Genomic DNA, 21411 nt, shown 5'->3' on the forward strand with positions numbered 1-21411 from the left:
TTTTGTTTGTTTTTTGAGAGAGGGTTTTTCTGTGTTAACTGCACTGGCTGTCCTGAAACTCTTCCTATTAAGACCAGGCTGGCCTCCAATTCACAGAGATCCACTTGCCTTTTCCTGCCAGTGCTGGGATTAAAGGCGTGCGCCACCACCAACTGGCCAGAATTTTGCTTTTATTTAGTATAACTTCTATTTTTATTTGTTAAAGTTCTCTACAGTAAATTTAGTTGGAAGAGATTTAAAACGAAAATTTTCAGATACTTTATGCGGATGAGTGTTTTGCCTGCTTGTGTATATATGCACCATGTGTGTTTTTATTTATATTTTTAAAAGTTCATTTTTTATTTTTATATGCATATGTATGTGTTTGCATGTGAATTTATGCACATGCGTGTAGGTGCACTCAGAGATCAAAGATTTTGAATCTCCATGGAGCTGGAATTATAGGTGGTTGTGACTCATCTAGCATGGGTGCTGGGAACTGAACTCAGGTCCTTTGCAAGGACAGTACGTGCTCCCAACCACTGAGCCAAATTTCCAGCTCCTGTAGCGTTTATTTATTTGTTTGTTTTTGTTTGTGTTGGGGGGCATGCGTGCATGTCATGATGTGCCTGTGGAGGTCAGAGGACAATTTTTGGGTAATTGGTTCTCTCCTGCTTTTACGTGGGTTTTGGGAATTGAACTTGAGTCACCAGGCTTTTACAACAAGCACTCTGCTTATGGAGCTATCTTGCCATCTCAGCATATTTCAAACCCTAAAATTTTTTAGATTTATTTATTTTATGTGTATGAGCGTTTCATCTGCATGTATGTATATACGCAGTACGTATGTATGTATGTATGCTGTGTGTGTGCCTGGTGCCTGAGGAGGTCAAAAGAAGGTATCAGATCCCCTGTGACTATAGTTACAGATGGTTGTGAGCCACCACATGGGTACTGACAACTGAACATGGTTCCTCTGCAAGAATAAGTGCTCTTAACCACTGAGTCATCTCTCCAGCCTCTACTATTTTAAACTCTTACTAATCTCTGCCCATATTTCAAAATTGTTAGGCAGTATTTGCAAGTTTTGCACTGAAAATCATAGGAACTATTTTAGCTTGGTGTCCTCTGTTAACTTGTAGAGTGGAAGAACAGAATCATTATATAGTGGGACAGAATTTGGAGGCTGGACATTTTTAACTTGACAGAGGTTTAGTACTTTGTAATTTCTGGTATATCAGGCACACCCATGATTGAGTTTGGTAGGATGGCGTATTGCCTCTTTAAGTTTACACAATTTTTGCTTCATTAACATTTTTAATTGAGAGGTAATGTGTCTTGGAGAGCAATTGCTGCTGACACTCTTTAGAGGCAGTAGAATGTGATGGTGATGTGTTGCCATGGTCTACCTTGTAGAATGTGATTAAAATACATATTACCTTCCTTGACTTGGTCTGCTCTTGAAATTAGTTTTGGTTTCTTTTTTTCTTTCCTTGCTTGTGGAGTTAAGAGATTGTACTCAGGGCCTCGTGCATGTACCAGTGAGTCACATCCCTAGAACTGTGTGTCAGGTTAGTTAGCTATGCCACCTAGGAAATAATCAAGTGATCTGTAAGAAAATTGGTCCAGTTTTAAAAGTTAATTGCATGGAATACAAAATTGACATGTGGTGTGTATGGGGAAAACTACTCTGGAATAAAGAAGCTGAAAGAACAGAATAGTCATGTTGAATCACTTTTGGATCCTCACTGAATTAAAAAGCTGTGAAAGACATTTTCAGTGTCATAGAATATAGCTTAGTTATTAGATGATACCTGGAATGGTATTTTTTTGTATATAATTAGTGAAATTACCTGGTGCGAGTGAGAAGAAAACAAAGAACATGCAACAAACCCACTTAGGAGTTTATTGGGGGTGGGGTGTACAGGTCTGGTTGGTGGGCAGAGAGAGAGACCACACCTGAGCAAGCTGAAAATGGCGCCTCCAGCTTTTAAGGGCTGTCTGGCGCATGTGCACAGCACGGGGTGGCGTGGTTACATCATATGCAGATGATGGAGCCCACACGGCTGCATCATATGTAGATGATGCAACCATGCTGCATGTGGATCACACGGGGTCCTGTAAGATTCCTGGGACCCTTAGGCACTTCTGCTTGAGGGCTTGTCTACACACGTGTGTCAGCCGCATCGTGTGGCTGAGTCATTACAATTAGTATTGAAGTTGCATTAGGGAATATCTTCATTAAAATAAGCTGACATACACAAGGGCTGAGATATTATAATGTTTATAACTTATTTTGAAGTGATTTAACTTAGTGTTATTTGTAGTATATAGTACATGTTTTGGTAAGATTGTCCAAAGGTCAGTGTGTTCCCCAACTAGGAGTTTCTCTGGATGTTAATGACAAATGATATGGTGTACTTACTAGTGGATAAGAATGCAGTCCATTGAGAACTCACAGGGAACAACAGGTTTCTCAAAGGGCAGGGATCAACTGATAAACAGGGAGTGATCAGGTATAGGGAGCCTGTGAGGCCAGGTGGAGGGTTGGGCTTCAATTGTAATGACAGGGCGAAGGTGTCTTCTTTATTGACCATACATAGGCAAATGTTGCATATTCGAGGAAATGATACAGTTGTTAAATTCAAGTGACTGTATAGGTGTTCCTTCTATTTCAGCTTCTCTGTATGCTTGAAACCTAGTAACTGGGAATGTTTACAGGTACAGTTAAAGTTTTAGAATTATGTGATTATTTCCATTTCAGCAACCAAAGGACACAATGAGATTAGATGAAACAATGCTGGTCAAACAGTTACTACCAGAAATCTGCCATTTTCTTCACACCTGTCGTGAAGGAAACCAACATGCAGCTGAACTTCGGAATTCTGCTTCTGGGGTTTTATTTTCTCTCAGCTGCAACAACTTCAATGCAGTCTTTAGTCGCATTTCTACAAGGTTAGTGTATATAAATCATGTGGGACTATTAAGTAAAATAAATTTTAGAATTCTTGTTTGCATAAACATACTTAATAGAATGACTTTTATCTGGGTGTTTAAAGAAATTTTATGTATTTTCTTGACATTTTAATTATATAATATTTAGAGTTATATTAGAAATACTGATGTATAGATATGAGTACTGTTACAAGCTTGGAGAAGATGCTTTCCATGGTCAGGCCCTTTCTCTTTCCTTCTTGCTGAGGATTGAATTCAGAGCCCTGGTTTGGTGTTTTAAATGTATTTATTTAGATTCAAATCAGGTAGAGTGGCTGAGAAGTGTAGTGAGGATTCTAATGATCTAATTCTTATAGCTGTGCAATCATAAGATCCCAAGTTACTTTAAAAATAATCTAAACAATATAGAAGTAAAAGGAAGTAATTGCAAAGTAGAATTCTCTAGAAAGTAGACTGTGTTAAGTGTGTATGAAGCAGTACCATTTATTGAGTATTCGCAGTATACGCTATCTTGCTTTTATTCTCACTATGATGTTGAAAGATAGTTACAGGCAAACAAGTTAATACCACTCAAAAGGAAGGTATTGTGCTGGTGTGGTGGCTCACAACTTTAAAATCTCAACATTTGGGAGGCAGAGGCAGGAGGACCTCAGCGAGTTCAAGGCCAGCCTTTACATAGAGAGTTTGAAACCAGTCAGGGCTACACAGTGAGACCTTGTCTCAAAAAACAAAACCAAAAATTCCTACATAGAAACAAACAAAAATGTTAAGGAATTGTGTCAAATAATGGAAGACCCCAAATTTCTAAGCCAGATAGGCATCAGGATCTACATTAGTTTCAGAATATCAGGTGTTTTCAGTATTTCTTTTTTAACTGTGTTTTATGAAATTTTTAAATTCAGTGCTTAAAAAAATGTAAGGGGCAGAAAAGATGGCTTGTGGTATAGAACATGAGCAGAGAACCTGAGTTTGGTTCCTAGTACCCGCATAGTTGACTGATAACTACAGTTACAGATAATTCAACACCCTCTCTGGACACCAGGCACACATATGGTGCACATATATATATGTGGGCACCCATATGCATAAAATTCACTTGATGTAGATAAAGGCGCTTGCTGAGTAAGCCTCTTGAACATGGATTCTACCCCTGGATCCCATGTAGAAATGGGAAAGAACTAATACCACACTGTAGTCTTCTGACCTTCACATGCATACCATGATACACATGCATTTCCCTGTTTTACACACAATATGAATTTAAAAATAAATTGTAGAAAAAAATGAAATAAAAATTACATTTTAAATCTTTACTTGTAAGTCAAAACTTTAATCATTATAGATGGGGAAATTAGTCTAGAATGGTGCTCAATGGGATCAAATTATAAAGTAACTGCAAGTTTCTTTCATGAAAATGGTTTGCCTTTCTTGTACAAGTACTGTCTAATGGGTTCTTAATTATGATCAAATGAAAGGTATAATACAGTGCACTTAGAGATTTAGTAACTAAAAGACAAATATGGAGGAAACAATCCTTTTGATGCCTCGGTTCCTCTGTCTTTGGCTTGTTAATTTTGTACCAACCGGGCTTCTGTTGCTTTTGCATTCACTCTTGTTTCCCAGCAAGGTGAATGAGAATATATATCAAAATTTGAGGTTTTTTGGTCCAGTGTTGAAGAACTGGTTTTCAATCTTTTTAATAAAAATGTTGTTCTATAATTATGATAGTAGATGACAATATTTTGATATCCTGTAACCTTAACAGACTATTAAAATTTTATTTAATATTATTGGTTAATGTTTATGTGACAAAACAACATTTCCATGGAGTTATTTTGAGTAAGCATATTTTTATATTGAGTCATTATATGCTGAGAGAGTCAGCAAGGTGACAACAGGGAAATAGGAAACTGGAAAGTTATAGAAAGTAAAAACCCTTTCATGAAGATAGAAAACAATAAAGAAAAATGCAGTTTCTTAGTCTATCCGTGCAGGAATTGTTAACGTTTATATAACATAACAATATTTCCATGAAATTTTTAAGTAAGTATATTGTTCTATAAAGTAAATATCCTGTCTTTGAAAACTCTAAAGTCACCCGAGGCTTGTTCTATGAGATTGGGCAGCAGTAGTTCATGTATAGACAACTTTTGTTGATTTCCCAAGTCTAGTCCATAACGAGAGCCTTTAGGGGTCCAGCCTGAACGTATTTTCAGGGTTCAGAGAAGAAGGTGTAGCTAGCGAAAGACTCAGTCAGGATCTGAGGGCGAAATGAGTCTCTCACTCTGCTTTTCCGCATCAGTTTTATTGTTTTGTTTTTATTCTAATTCTCCTGTCCTACTTTTAAATCCTCCAGCTTTTTCTTTTAGCTTCTGTTCTTCTAGCCTAAATACTCTTTTTCCCTTGAGCCTTGAAGTAAAAAAGAAATTACAAGAATTGCCTGTCATTGATCAAAAGCACATTCCTAGGGCTAGTGACAGGGAGCTGAGCCATTGCCATGGTAACACAAGGTTCTAGAGTTCCAACAGTAAGACTGTGACTGGGGGAGGTGGGTTGGGGAAGACACAGTGCTTTGTGACAAACTTGATACATAGGTCTGTTGTTAGCAGACTGGCAAGCAAAGAGTTGGCATGCTTTTCTTAGAGTGCTTTGTGTAGTATCCTTGATTGGGCAGTTAAAGGTGCATGCTGCTAGCCTGACAATATGAGTTCAGTTCCTGGAGCCTATATGGTGGTAGGAGAGAACCACTTCCCACAATTTGTTTTCTGATTGCATTAGCATGCAAGCGTACACACACAATAAGTAATACAATTTTTTTTTAAAAAGAAAATTTGATGCTCATTATTTTGACAGTTGGGAGACTCCAGTTGTACAGCTGTATGAGTTTTGACCTGACTACATTCCTTGTATTTAATTTCAGGAAGACATAGACACATTTGAAAATGTGTTCCAATCTTGGAATTAACTAATTTTTCCAAAAGAGCTGTGGCTAATGTGAGAAATAGAATTCAAACCTCAGTCTTAAATATATGGATTTAAGTTTACTGGAATATCATTTTTCATCATGTTCTTTAAATTGCTTGTATTGTTTAGTTTTAAAATAAGTATGTTCTTACTTAACATGTCTTCATTCACAAGCCCTTCATCTGTTGAATCAGAATCTTGGACTGTTCTAAGACTTAAATTTGTAAATTATTTTTGATTTTTATTTTCAGGTTACAGGAGTTGACTGTTTGTTCAGAAGACAATGTTGATGTCCATGATATAGAATTGTTACAGTATATTAATGTGGATTGTGCAAAATTAAAACGACTCCTGAAGGGTAGGTTTTCATGTATAATATATTTGCAGTTCACATAATTAATCTCAGTATTATGAATATAATAATTCTGTTTGAAATGGATATCAAAATAGAATTTATAGTGTGCATGTTCATGTGAAATGGCCAGTAATGCACATGACTGACTGATTTTTGGACATTTGAATATAATACAGTAGAGAACATGAGTTTTATCTTATTTTTGAGACAAGGTCTCTTTGTTTATACCTGGCAGATCTGGAACTCATTTTGTAGATCAGGCTATCCTTAAACTCAGAAATACCTGCCTCTGCCTCCTGAGTTCTGGAATTAAGGGTGTGTAAGGCTTGGCTGAAAACTTGAATATTTTAAATCTTGACAACAGAAAGTTTTCTTCAGTTAGTTTTGCTTGTAAAGAAGTTTGTGTCTCCAGACGGTGGTGGCACATGGTTTTAATTCCAGCAGTTGGAAAGCAGAGGCAGATGGATCTCTGTGAGTCTGAGGCCAGCTTGGTCTATAGAGTGAATTTCAGGACAGCTAAGGCTACATAGTGAGACTGCCTTGAAACAAACCAACAAACAATTGCCCTCCCTCCCTCAATTAAAAAAAAAAAACAGAAAAAGACTATTATTCTATACGTGTATGTGAGGACTTGTATGTTATAATGCTGTTGTGGAGGTCAGAGGTCTACTTTGTAGAGTTGATTGTCTCCTTCCACCTTGGATTCAGTGAATTGAACTCTAACAGACTTGTGTGGCAAGTGCTTTTATACAGAGCACTGTTGGCAGCCCTTCTTTGTTTTCTTAACATTTGGCTTTTTAGGATGTATTTATGTAGGGACAATAATGTAAAATTCTGTTCTATCAATATTCTTTGATCAGATTTATTATTTGCCTTCCTTTTTCATGCAGAACCTATACTTAAAATTGTGTGCATACAAGAGTGTGTTCCTAGAAGGGGTATTGTGAGGGAAGGATGAGATTTTAAGAGAGGTGGAGAATGAGTTACTGACTACATAAAATAAGAAAGGTGAAGAGAGGACTCATTGGGGGAGAAAGGGGAGGGCAGTAGTGAGAACACATGTGCATGAAGATGACAGATGGCATGTTGAAACTCATTACTTGTATGCTAACCCTAAAGATTAATTTTAAAAAAAATTTATGGGGCTGGAGAAATAACTAAAATAAGAAAGAAAGAAAAGAACACGTTATGATGTAGTTCAGTAGTAGAATGCTTATATTAACATGAACAAAGCTGTGGGTTTGATCCCTAACTGTACCAAAAAAGTAATTTCAGATATTATTATTGAAAAATCAAGAAGTTATTTAATTAGCTTTATTCATACTGTGCCTTGCCTTCTCAGTTAAACCTGTTTGGAAACTCACTTAGTCACAGATATGCCCAGACCCAGTCATGTTAACAGTGAAGATTAGCCATCATAGTGACATTTTGGAAATAAATCTAGTCCAAGTTATTCATGAGTAAGGATTTGGTTAAAACAATAGTTTTCTTAGTGATGCCTAAATCATGATAAGTAATTGAGATGGTTCTCCATGTCCAAATAAGAGTAGAGAAGAATGATTTAATTTATATTGAGACTACTTTCTCATGTTTCTAAGAAGGATTTCATATTTATTATTTTTATATGTATGTGTGTGTATCTATATACATATTTGTGTGTGTGTTGTGGGCTGCAGAAGAGGGTGTTGGATTCCCTGGAGCTGGAGTTACAGGCTGTTGTGAGCTGCCATGTATAGGTTCTGGGAAGCAGACTCAGGTCCATACAAATCAACTTGCATCCTAGCCACTGAGCCATTTCTTCAGCTCCATATTTCTCCTATTGAATGCAGTTCCCTGTAAGCATAGATTTAGAATAGATGCAGATAAGTGTATAAAATATGAAGCTAGTGTTAACTAGGCTTTTGAAAGTTAGCCAAAGGGGCTGGATAGTTGTTCAGCAGTTAAGAGCACTTACTGCTCTCATAGAGGACCTTGGTTTGGTTCCCAACACCCACATGGTGGTTAACCCATCTGTAATTCCAATTACATGAATTCCAATGTTTACTTAGACTTCTTCAGGCACCAGGCATGTTTGTGATGCACTTTCATGCATAAAAAGCAAATAAAAAAGTTAGCCCTAGATGACAATAGCAAAAGAATTGGAAAATTTTTGTGGTTAATAATTACAGTAATAAGCCGGGCGGTGGTGGCGCACGCTTTAATCCCAGCACTTGGGAGGCAGAGGCAGGCGGATCTCTGAGTTTGAGGCCAGCCTGGTCTACAAGAGCTAGTTCCGGGACAGGCACCAAAGCTACAGAGAAACCCTGCCTCGAAAAAACCAAAAAAATAAATAAATAAATAAATAAAAAAAAATACAGTAATAGTATGTTTTAAATTGACTTCAAGAATTTTTTTTAGAAACTGCATGTAATAAGCCATATTAATTTCTGGAGATTGAGAGGTTAATAAAATTTTGAACATCTTCTTAAGAAGCTTAAGCTTTGAGTGCCATGTTTTCTCTGGAAACGATTTTGTAGTGAGGATTAGTGGAGGATTATGTGACATGAGCTTCTGTCACGGTATTGAGGATATGTCAGTGTGGTAGAGGTCTCCATAGGATGAGTGATATGGGAGTCAATGTTACAGTTATTTTGGATATATAATAATACTTGGTTAGGATATGTAGCGTTGACAATAAATTTAAATACATAAAATTATGTGTAGGAATCACGAAATATTATAGGGCATTTAGTTAAAGCAGAAAAGAGAAAGGACTAGAGGCAGGCGGATCTCTGTGAGTTCGAGGCCAGCCTGGTCTACAAGAGCTGGTTCCAGGACAGACTCCAAAACCACAGAGAAACCCTGTCTTGAGGGAGGGCGAAAGAAAAGAGGATTGATGACAGAACAGATGGCCAACTAATTAATAAATGGAGCTTTAGGTCTACGGAGTCTCAGGTGTCAGTAAGATATCCAATAAGGAATTGAAGCACATGGCTGGCGAAGTAGCCTAGTTGGTAGAGTGCTTGCCTGCTTTCCCTAAAGCCTTGGTTCAATCCCCGGCACCATGTAAACTGCTTGATAGTGCATGCCTACAGTCCCAGCACTTCAGGGGTAGAAGCAAGAGGATTAAAAGTTCAACTATATAACGAATTAGCTAGAGGTTAGCCTGAGATACATGAAACTCTGTCTCAAGCAAAATATACAGTACAGTTCCAACTTCTCCTCACATTGAAGATTTCTCTTCATTGGTATCTTTTGTGGTTATACCAGAAAGGGGTTATGCAGCAGCTGTCCATACCCAGGTGGTGTCTACATAATGTGTAGAAAGAACCATCAATAAACCAGGTTCTAAACTTTCCTTCCTCAGTCAGCTGATCATTGCGAACACCCCATGAGGTTATAGGTGCATGGTTGGAAGCAGAAGGCATTGTAACAGGAGTAGAGATCATAGCATTCGACAACTTGATGTATCTTGCTTGTGACCTCAGGACCTAATTGGACCTGACCACAATATACACCACTCTCATTTGATAATAGATTAATGCACATCCTACTTTATGGCTAGAAATCAGTAATGTTCAGTTTGTAATCAGCTCATGAGAGGTAGCTCAGATAACATGATAACTTGGTGGTCTCTTCAAGAGCAGTCTCTTAATGGGAGAATAATTGTCTATAGATGACAGATCCTTGCTCCCAAATCACAAGGGTCTCCTCTGTGATTCATCTAGAGGGTCTACTGGATCATATGGTCCAACTGTAGAGTAGCCTGCACAGCAGCCTTGACCTGATGAAGAAACTTCTCTTGTCTGGGCTCCACTCAAAGCTAGCAGCTGCTTGAGTTACTTGGTATATGGGCCAGAATAACAAAACAAGTGAAGAATATGCTACTTCCAGAAACCAAATAGGCCCACTAAGCTTTGTGTGTCTTTATTGTTGGTGGGAAGGCTCACCTTATCCTTTACAATAACTTATCCTTCACCTTAGAAGGAATATTTCTGCATATCTCTTCCCAATGGACTTCTAGAAATTTTCCTGAGGTTAAAGAACTTGAATTTGGATTTATTTACCATTCTCCAGTGTGCATGAGTGTTACAAACAAGTCCAAAGTGGTTGCTGCTTCTTGCTCACTTGCTTCAGTCAGCATAATGTCATTAATATAGTGTATCAGTGTGATATTTTCTGAAGAGATGCTCAATATCCCTTCAAACTAAGTTATGAAACAGGAGTGGATAGTTAGCATATCCTTGAGGTAAAACTATAAAGGTATGTACTACTTACCCTGGCATCTGAAAACAAATTGCTTCTGGTTGTTTTTATGGACAGGTACTGAGAGAGGAATTTGCTTGACTCAAAGCTGAATACTATGTACCAGGATGTGTGTTAATCCATTTAAGTAAGGGCATCACATCTGGTACAGCAGCTGGAATTTGAGTCACTCCTTGATTAAGTTTGTGATAGTCAGCTGTCATTGTCTATGATCCATCTGTCTTTTGCAGGGAACCAATGTGGAAATTCTGCCAGCTTCTAAGTATATCTATACCAGTTATATATATTCCTTTTTTTTGTTTTTGTTGTTGTTGTTTTGATTTTTGAGACAGGGTTTCTCTGGAGTTTTTGGTGCTTGTCCTGGAACTAGTTCTTGTAGACCAGGCTGGCCTCGAACTCACGGAGATCCACCTTCTTCTGCCTCTCGAGTGCTGGGATTAAAGGCATGCGCCACCACTGCCTGACCAGTTATATATTCTCGAACTGAGGAAATAACCACAGGATTAGTTTGGGGACCCACTTGACCTCTGTGAGTTGAACTAAAGCCAAAATTAAGCACCTAAGACTCATACTTTAACTGGAGGACCACAGTGCTATTTGAGGTCTCTTGGAATCAGTGTCAGTTTAGAACCAATATCCAGTAGACCTTGGAAAGTCTCATTGTTTCCTTTTTTTCAGAGTACAGTTACCCATGTAAAAGGTCATAGGTCCATTAGGAAAGGATGAGAGAAAGGGTAGCAGTAAAACTTCTAAGTATTTTATCAAGGTCCTCGGGGGACCTGGCCTTCTCATTCACGGGCTTCTGGGTTGTCAGACCAACTCTGAAGTCTGGAAATTGGTTCATAGACTGAGATTCCCTTTCTTTTGTTTGAGAATTTTTCTACTTACACAGATGTACAATAAACATATAGTAGGCTTCTTATCTAATTCATTCCTGGAAGTATCATGACTAGCCAGCACCAAAAGTTCCATAGGAGTCATGCCATCATAAAAGCCACCTTGTCTGTGCTGCTTATTATGTAAATATGTTCTCCTTGCTTTTGGCAAGTCAGTACTGCTGCTACCTGGCTTCTTCTACTATGGGGGCCCAATTAAGCCCATCACATTTAACTTTTCCAAGTTAATACTAAAAATAGGAGCATCAGTGTCTCCAACCCTAAGGTCTGGCACAAGGAAAAGGGCTATGACAAAGATTTCAAATGCCTTACTCCCCCTTTTATAATTTTATGTCTTATAGGATTAGTGAAAGGCTGTCTTCTGGGCCTTCCCATTGTGGAGGATTAGGTTTTATATGGTACACCATATTATATGGTACAAGCCCTAAAATCTCTTCATCAGTGCTAAGCCAAGGGACACCAGGTATCCCCAGTTTTTTTTTTTGTTTTTTTTTTTCCAGTGATTGTCTTGTGCCAAGTGCTTCAATCAACCAGTCAAACTTCTGACACCTTTTCTAAACCATGAGAATTTCAGTATTACACTTAGGACTTTCACTCAGTGCGTCCATATCGATAAGCTCAGCTTGATCCAGTTTTAGTTCCTTCCACCATTATTTCACATCATTAAAAATCTATTCTCATACATATTCTCCAGACTTCTATTTGAATGAATTAAACTCTCTAGTGGTGTAGCACACCTTCTTATGAATTTTACCTTTAGGAACTTGCTTAGGCTTGATTCTACTTGTATTTTGTAGGCTACTTTTGGTGGGCACTGAGGGATCTTAGTATGGTCTTGGCTAATATTTCTTCTCAAGGGGAAGTCACAGCTAGTTTGTAGACAAGGATTAATTTCCTCAGGCAAAGGTACAGAAGGAAATACTGCAAGGGATGGGATGCATCCTCCACTAGGAGTGGGGAGACTACTTTCTCAGGTGAGATAAACCCTTCAGAATATGAGGCTTCTGAGTCCTCTGCTTTGCTTCTCCATTTTGAATCTCCAAGAGTCCTACACTTTTCCATCTCAAGTTCAGGAGGATCCCACCATTTACAGTCAGTGCCTTTAGGTTCTAATATTAGTCCAGAATTACTGTAGAAACAGGAAGATGCACTTACTAGCAGGAGTGAGGCAAGCAGGCAAAAAGCAAAAGGTTTCTTCTTCCATGTCCTTTTATGCAGGTTGTCATCAGAAGGTGTGGCCCAGATTTAGGGTGGCTCTTCCCACATCAAGTGACCTATCAGGAAGACCCTTTACAGGTGTACCCAACTACTTGGGTTTTGTCGGTTCCAGATGGAGTCAAGCTGACAACCCAGATTAGCCAGCTACTACCTAAGTTACTGACTTAAACTGTCAGAAACACAGATTGGAGAAAAGGTACCCCCTTTAACAAATGGTGCTGGGGAAACTCGATTTTTATATTTGGAATGAAAATAATATGCCCATATCTTTTGCATTGCACAACAATAAATTCGGTATATCAAAACCTTAATGTAAAAAGACGGCGTAGGGGCTGGAGAGATGGGTCAGCAGTTAAGAGCACTGACTGCTCTTTGAGAGGTTTTGAGTTCTCAGAAACCACATGGTGGCTCACATCCTTTATAATGAGATCTGGTGCCCTCATCTGGCGTATAGACATACTATACACATAATAAATACATCTTAAAAAAAGATATAGATAAAGCATTTCAGCAAATAGGCATAGACAAGAATTTCCTGAAAAGAGCTATAGCATAGGAAACAGTACCAAGATTTGACAAATAGAATCACACACCAAGCATAGGACGCAGTCACTAGATTGAAGAGACCATTTACAGATTTGGAGGAAAAAATTGCCAACCTCACATCTGGCTGAGGATTGCTATTTAGGATATATAAAGAACCTGTTAAAATTAAACTCTAAGACCATCCAGTCTATAGATAGACGTATGAACTGAAGAGATCGTCCCCATTAATAGGAGTACAGATGACCAGTAGATACTTGGAAAATGTGTTTAACAATCAGGGAAATGTAAATTAAAACTGCTTTCAGAGTTTTTTTTTCACCTCGGTTGAAATTGCTATCTTCAGAAAACAAATGCTGGTGAGGATGTGATGCAAGAGGAGTCCTTATTCACTGCTTTTATGAATGTAAATTTGAATTGCTACTATGGAAATCAGTTGGGAGGGTTATTCAGAAATCCAGTAATAGACCGTATGGCTTAGATACACTGCTATATTGCATAGCCCAGAAATACATGTACATCCATTTTTACTGCCGCACTATTCACAGTGCCAGGAAATGATACCAGGCTGATGTCCATCAAGAGAAGAATGGATATAAAAAATGTGGTACAGTGAGTGGTGGTAGCTACAGCAGTGGGCATTTGTGTGGCATTGGGAGGGAAGGATGGTGGTAAGGCCAAGGCTAAGTTAATTTCTTGCTCCTAGAGAGCTGGGCAATATACTTCCTTGTGGGCCACGTTCACAGGCAGCCATGGATAGGTAGGTGTTGCTGCTGTTATGCACAGTGCTGAGATTCTGGAGAACCTCACCCTTAAGGCATTAGAGTTGGCAGCTAATGCTTCAAAGATCTCACTAGGAAGTATATCTCTCAGCGTCACTTGCAGCTTGCAGGCTGTGGTGAGGAGGAGTCGGATTCACTTATCAAGGCTAGGGTAGTCTGATCTCTTACATCCGCAAATCTCAAATTACAAAGAAATACCAGCAGAAAACTGCCTACGAGGGTTATTTTAACCAGCTTCCTTCCTTCCCATTGTTCTGTAACTGGAACAGAAGATAACAATGAGAACGTGGAATTTTAAAAAATAGTTAAATGGAAAAGTATAGATAATCACTGTAGCCACGATGAAAGAAACATTTGTATGTTCTTTGACTCAGAGTTTGGTGAAGTGCCTTTTCATATGGCAAAGTTGTGTGTTGATTGGTCATATTTTTCCTTTGCTTTTTATTAAAAAGAAAAACGAATTGTATTGGCATCTCATTTGTGTTTTAATAAATAAAGCTTGTCTGAGGATCAGAATAGTAAAACAGCCACACTGGCCAGAGTTACAGACCAGGCAGTGATGACACACACCTTTAATCCCAGTAGCCACACTAGTTTGCCATAGAAACCAGGAGGTAGTGGTGCACACCCTTAACTCCAGAACCAGAGAGGATTATAAAATGGGAGGAGATAGCTCTCAGTCTCATTTTGAGATTCCTGGAGGCAGGATAGTCATTTTGAACTGAGGTAGAGGTAAGAGCCAGTGACTGTCTGCTTTGCTTTTCTGACCTTTAGGTTGAACCCCAATTTCTGTCTGTCAATTTTTATTAATCGTGCTTCATAACATCAATGATATATCAGAATTTTATGCAGCTGTAAAGAAAAATACAGTCGTGACATTTGCAGGAAAATGGATAGAACTAGAAATCATTGTTAAGTTAAATAAACCTGATTCAGACAAACAAATCATGTTTCTTTCCTATATGGAACCTAGATTTAAAGGGGTAAGTTGTATGTGGGAGGTTACAAAGTGGATCATGATGGGGTGAAGAAGTGGATCCTAAGAGGGAGAAACAGAGAGGTTAATGAAATACATCCAGCATGAAAGCAGAAGGGTGGATTGCTTGGTTTGGAAAACAAGGAGCCTACTAGGAGGCAGGGAATATGGAGGTAGGGTAGGGATAATGATGGAGAGCTATATAGAATGACAAATATTCATAAAGTGCCATAATGATGCCCATTTCTTTGCATGATACCTTAAGATTAAGAAAAGGATCAAAAATAAAGTACAATCTATTTTAAATAGGTTAGCAGACTTAAAACTGCCCTGCTAGACAGTGATGAGCGAGGACATAACACAGATGGTCAGTATGCTATGTTCAGTGGACAATTTTTCTGAAAATCTGCTCTGCAGATCTCATCAAGAGTCCTTACAAACTGTTTGTCTCCTAGATAATTGCCTACCTTGAAGAAAATAATAATGTGGAAAATCTTTATATAAGTATACTTGCTTACCAGTGCTACTTATAATACTGGAATACTAAAATTTACTTAGATGTGCCACTGGAAAACATTCCTTCCTTCCTCTTTCATTCATTCTTTCTTTCCTCTTCCTTTTTTTTCTTTCAAGATTTGTTATGTGTGTGTCTGTGTGCATGTGCTGCAGTGCCCTCAGAGACCAGAAGAGTGTGTTGAATCCTGTGAAGCTGAACTTGCAGATGGTGTGATGTGGGTTCTGGGAACTGTCCTCAGGTCCTCTGAAACAGCAGCCAAACCACCTCTCCAGCCCCTGTAGTTTTTTCTTTTCCTTTTCTTCTGAACTTCTCTGTGTAGCCCTGACTGTCCTGCAACTTACTATGTAGACCAGGCTATCCTCAAACTCAGAGATCCTCCTGCCTCTGCCTCCTGAATGCTACGATTAAAGATATTGCCACCATGACTGGCTTCTATTTTTTAAATTATACTTAAAAATAAGATTTATTATTTTTATTTTACGTGCATGGGGTTTTGCCTACATGTGTCTGTAGCTTGTGAGTGTCTGCTGTTTGGTGCCTGCAGAGACCAGAAGAGGGTGCCTGAGCCACCATGTGGGTGATGGGTATCAAACCCAGGTCGCCTGGAAGAGTGTCTAGTGCACTCAATCAACCTCTGAGCCATCTTTCCATCTCCATGTTTTTGGTTTTGTTTTTTTGGTGTGTGTATGTGTGTGTGTGTGTGTGTGTGTGTGTGTGTGTGTATATGTGTGTGAGATTTTTCAAAACAGGGTTTCTCTGTAGCTTTGGAGCCTGTCCTGGAACTAGCTCTTGTAGACCAGGCTGGCCTCGAGCTCACAGAGATCTGCCTGCCTCTGCCTCCCAAGTGCTGGGATTAATGGCGTGCACCACTACCGCCCGGCCCATTCCCATGTTTGTTTGTTTGTTTGTTTATTTGTAAACATTAAAAAATAGAGCAAAGGTAAAACCTGAAGTTCAAGGCATGTTTGCCTTTTCCTTTTTTCCTTCTTTATCAATGTAGCTCCTGAGTTTGGGGTTTATATTTATTTTTACTGTTAAATTGCTTATTAATAATATTGGTGGTTCATGCCTTTGATCCCAGCACTCAGGAGGTAGAGGCAGGTGGATATCTGTGAGTTCGAGGCCAGCCTGGTCTATAGGGCGAGTTCCAAAGCTACAGAAAAACCCTGTCTCGAAAAAACCTGAAAAATAAAAAAAAAAAGAACCAAAATAGCATATAGAATTATTTTATAATAGTTCTCAATTGTATTTGTGTTAAATAATTGAGAGTTAATAAAACAAAATTTTTTCCCTCCAGAAACAGCATTTAAATTTAAAGCCCTGAAGAAGGTGGCCCAGTTAGCAGTCATAAACAGCCTAGAAAAGGTAAGCCCCAGCCTCCTGCGCACCCAGGTCTGGTGTCAGGTGCAAAGTGTGCTGTGTTTATACCTTGATATAGGAAAGTCAGATCTCGTGTGGTAGTTTTACATTGCCATAGTGGAAAGAATGCAGTACAGTATTTTTATGAAGAAAGTTTAGGTTCTGTGCTATTTAATATATTGGAAATATTGACTGCTTTCATATAAAAGCACATATTTTGTTACTCGTAGGCCTTTTGGAACTGGGTAGAAAACTATCCGGATGAATTTACAAAGCTATACCAAATTCCGCAGACTGATCTGGCTGGTAAGCCGAGTGTGGGGTGAGGGGTGCGTGTGTTTTTGTTAAGCTCTTAGAGGTAAAACATGCTGCTTTTCGCTTACTTTGTTTTAAAAGTGGCTTTTCTGTCTTTTATTGTCAGCTGTTCCTCAAATAGGAGTTATGGTTTTTCTCTCCTAATTCTGTATTATTTCCAGTCCTTTCCCCTTGGAGCAAGTAGGTAATAAGTTTTAAATAAAGTTCTAGTCCTTCATGTGTGATTGAATTTTGATATCTCTCTCACAGCACGTGTGTGTATGTGTGTGTGTGGACTTTATATTTAGGTAGGTATATCTGAGGAGGAAATACTGTTTTTATTTTTGAATACTATTTTTATTTTTGAATAAGATTTTTGGGGGGATACCTGCATAGTAGAGAATAGAAACTTCTGGGGAGCGGGGAATTCTTTTGCGAAGCTGCCAATTTTTTGTTCCTTTTATAAGACCCTAATAGTATGCCAAAAGCCATTCTAAAATGTGGGCTTTTCTAGGATAGGTCAAGGTAGCCTTTCTCACACATTCTTTTAAAACTGTGATCTTTAGGTTTTTTGTTTGTTTACTTGTTTGTTTTGTTTTTTTATAAGTCTGGATTTGAACTTAATGCCAAGGATTTTCTTATCTAATAAGATCATTTAATATTTGTATTTTTTTACATAGAGTGTGCAGAAAAGTTGTTTGACTTGGTGGACGGTTTTGCTGAAAGCACCAAACGTAAAGCAGCAGTTTGGCCACTCCAAATCATTCTCCTCATTTTGTGTCCAGAAATAATCCAGGATATATCCAAAGAGGGGTTTGATGAGAACAACATAAATAAGGTGAGGAGGGCAAAGTGAATGGCCGTCATTTTCTGATGGGAAGCAGCTGTTTCACTCAAGGTGTACATTTTAGTTCTAGCCATTGTGGGTCGAGCAGTTGGCTGCCTTAGCAAAGTCATGTTCACAAGTCAGTTTATTTAAAAGGATGAGTAATATGCTCAGTGTCTGAAGGCTCTGAACTCTGTTTTTTTTAGTACTGAGTGATATTAACTGATCATTTTTGTTAATTAAACTTGTACTTTGCTTTATTCATCATTATAATATATTTAGAATTTATAATTTAACTTTATGTGTATAAATTGAATACAGCTGACCATTTACAAAAATTACATAGCTTTATGGAGATTTTTGGAAATATGTATATTGGTTTTTTAGAAATATATATTTAATATGTTTTTTCATTGTGAAATATTTTTATCCTAACAATTTTATATGTACAAAATTAATGAAAATTCAGAAGTTTCAATCTTTCCTATGGGCTAAAATAACCTAATTAAAAATAATCTTATATAATCATTAGATTTTAGTGTTCCCAAGTTTTCTTTGACTTTTGCTAATTAGCATTAATTTAAAAAACAGGGATTAGCCAGGCAGTGGTGCATGCCTTTAATGCCAGCTAGGGAGTCAGCACAGGCAGATCTCAATGAGTTCAAGGCCAGCCTAGTCTACAAGAGCTAGTTCCAGGACAGCCAGGGCTGTTACACAGAGAAATCCTGTCTCAAAAAAACAAAACAAAGCAAAACAACAAACAAAAATCCCCCAAGCCAAAAAACCCAGGGATTTTAGAGATAGTTTATTGGTTAAGACTTTCTGCTTTTCCAGGGGACCTGAGTTCAGTTTCCAGCATCCACATTAGGCAGTAGCTCTTGTAACTGCGGACCCCCCCCCCCAAAAACAAAAACAACAACAACACTAATAAGGGCTAAAGAAACTGCTTGGACACTTCCCACCAAGGCTGATAACCTGAATTGGATCCCAGATCCCACATGGTAGAAGAACAGAATTAACTCCTACAAGTTGTCTTCTGACTCCTGCAGAAATGCCCTGGTGCATTCTGACACATACAGAAAATAAATAGGTGTAAAAAAGAAAAAAAAAAAAAGACTTACTAAATTGAAACAAAGAAATTTTCACTGTATATTTCACAGACAAAATTTCACACTCTCTGGAAAAAGTCACTTTTCTCATATTTCTCTTCCTTCTTCCCTTTCTTCCTTCATTTATTTTTTATGGTTTTTTTTTTTTTCTTCAATATAGAGTAGCTTCTCAATATGTAGCTCTGACTGTCCTGGACCTCTCTGTAGACTAAGCTGGCCTCAAACTCAAAGAGTTCTACCTGCCTCTGCCTCTTGAGTGCTAGGAGTAAAGGTGTGCATCATTATGTCTGGCTTTCACCCTCAGTTTTAAGCTGGCTAGTTACAGTTATATCTAGAGCTAAACTATATAGCAATCCATAATTAAATTGACACATTGATCACCTTTTCCAGGGTCTTTTGTGTGTATTTCTCTATGTAGGCTTTGTCTTCGAAAGTTTTCCTTTTTTTTTTTTTTTAAAGATTTTCATCTTAAAATTCTCTTATCAATTAAGAATGCTTGTTTGTCTTTGAGAGGACCCACGTAGCAGCTCACTACCACCTCTAGCTTCAATTTGGGGGACTCTGACAGCCCTCTTCCACCTGACCTCTAAAGGCACCAGGCATGTACATGGTGAGGTACATGAAAGCTAAATACTTATACATATAAGTTAAATAACCTGAAAAAAATATTTTAAGCTGCTACTGGGCTTGGCTTGTGGGTTTTTTCTGCCCTTGAGATTGCCCTGTTTTTGATCTGTCTTTATTTGGCTTTGGAATCAAGATACCTGCTAGCTTCACAGTCCTGAGTAGGATTTTCTTCCCCCTTGTTTTTGATATGAATTGCCCTTGAAAGTTTGATCCTCTTGCCTCAGCTTTCCAAGTGTGGCAGCGTACTGGCCTCATACATTGAAGTAGAAAGTATTCCTTTCTCTTTAAGTTTTTGGAAGTACTTGAGAAGGTTTGGTGCTAAATTTTTTTTTTTAAATATTTATTTATTTATTATGTATACTATATTCTGTCTGTATGTATGTCTGCAGGCCAGAAGAGGGCACCAGACCTTATTACAGATGGTTGTGAGCCACCATGTGGTTGCCGGGAATTGAACTCAGGACCCTTGGAAGAGCAGGCAGTACTCTTAACCACTGAGCCATCTCTCCAGCCCTGGTGCTAAATTTTAAAATGTTTGATAGAATTTACAAAATGAACATAGGATTTTGGATTTTTCTTTGTAAAGAAGTCTTTTACTGATTTTTCTTATTATATTTCTGTTAATGCTTTCTGTTTCTTCATGGCTTACTTTTGCTAGACCATGTACCTATAGGAATTTGTTATTTCATTTTTATTCTGTTTATTGGTATATAATTTTTATAATATAGTCTTTTTTTCAAAATCTGTAATGTCAGCACATTTAGTTTTGACTTTAGTAATTTCAGTTTGCATGCATGCACAAGTGCTCTCTGTCTGCATGTGCATGGTGCATGTACACTTATGATGGGTGGCACACATTCATGGTGGCCTACTTATCTCTCTGATTCTTACTTGCTTGAGCTGGCTTCTCACTCAACCTAGAACTGACTGATGGTAGTCAGTAAGCCCCAACAACTTTCTTGGAATGGCCATGTTCATCTTTTTAAATGGTTCTGGGATCTGGACACAGGTCCTTCTGCTTGTACAGCAAGTGCTTTTGCCATCTCTCTAGCCCACCTCCACCCCTGCCTAAAATCTACCCAAAGTACTTGTAAATTTTGTTGACTTTTTAAAAAATCAACTTTTTTGGTTTTTTTTTTTTCCCTCCACTGCTATTGTATGTCTTGTTAAATTCATCTCTTCTCCAATATTTATCATCCCTGCCATGTGCTTCTTCTGGGCTTAGCTTCCTTTTCTTTTTCCAGTTCTGTGAGTTACTGATTTGAGAGCTTTCTTATTTTCATGGGTTTAAGTTTTATTCAGCACAGCCCTTGCATGATGCGTTACCTTATTTTACCTGAAGGTGTTTCTAGTTTCTTTCTTCTGATGAGTTTTTTTTAATTCACTATCTGCTGAGACTTTGTTGAGTTTTTACATATTTGTGAATTTTCTAGTTTTCCATATGCTTCTGGTTTCCAGTTTCTGCTCCCCTTTATTAGAAATGACATGTTAATTTTAACCACTTTCAACATATTAAGACTTGCTTATTGGCCTAACATGTGACTCATTTTGGAAATATGTGCCATGTGCACTTAATATGTATTCTTCGGTTTTGGACAAGTTTAGCTTTTGAAATGTTAGTTTTGAAGATCTATCTGGAGACGAGATGGAAACCTGAGAAATCTAGCAGAAAATCCAAGGAAAGAAATTTGTAAGGTACAAAGAGGGTATTGAAGTCACAGAAATGTATTTTTATTTATTTATTTATTTATTTTTTATTTATTTAT

At 38.0% G+C, this 21411-nt stretch overlaps 1 protein-coding gene across 6 annotated transcripts in view; it reads left to right on the forward strand.

The window, feature by feature from the left end:
- Positions 1-21411, forward strand: part of Nf1 (neurofibromin 1) — a 258116-nt gene that overhangs the window by 48515 nt on the left and 188190 nt on the right. For all 6 annotated transcript variants that reach the window (XM_057774561.1, XM_057774566.1, XM_057774564.1 and 3 more), the window contains exons 4-8: positions 2744-2934; positions 6150-6256; positions 16728-16795; positions 17020-17095; positions 17764-17921. In XM_057774561.1, the coding sequence (XP_057630544.1) occupies positions 2744-2934; positions 6150-6256; positions 16728-16795; positions 17020-17095; positions 17764-17921 (600 nt within the window). The remainder of the gene's footprint in view (positions 1-2743; positions 2935-6149; positions 6257-16727; positions 16796-17019; positions 17096-17763; positions 17922-21411) is intronic.

The sequence above is a fragment of the Chionomys nivalis genome, chromosome 7 (assembly GCF_950005125.1).
Source record: "Chionomys nivalis chromosome 7, mChiNiv1.1, whole genome shotgun sequence".
NCBI lineage: Eukaryota > Metazoa > Chordata > Mammalia > Rodentia > Cricetidae > Chionomys > Chionomys nivalis.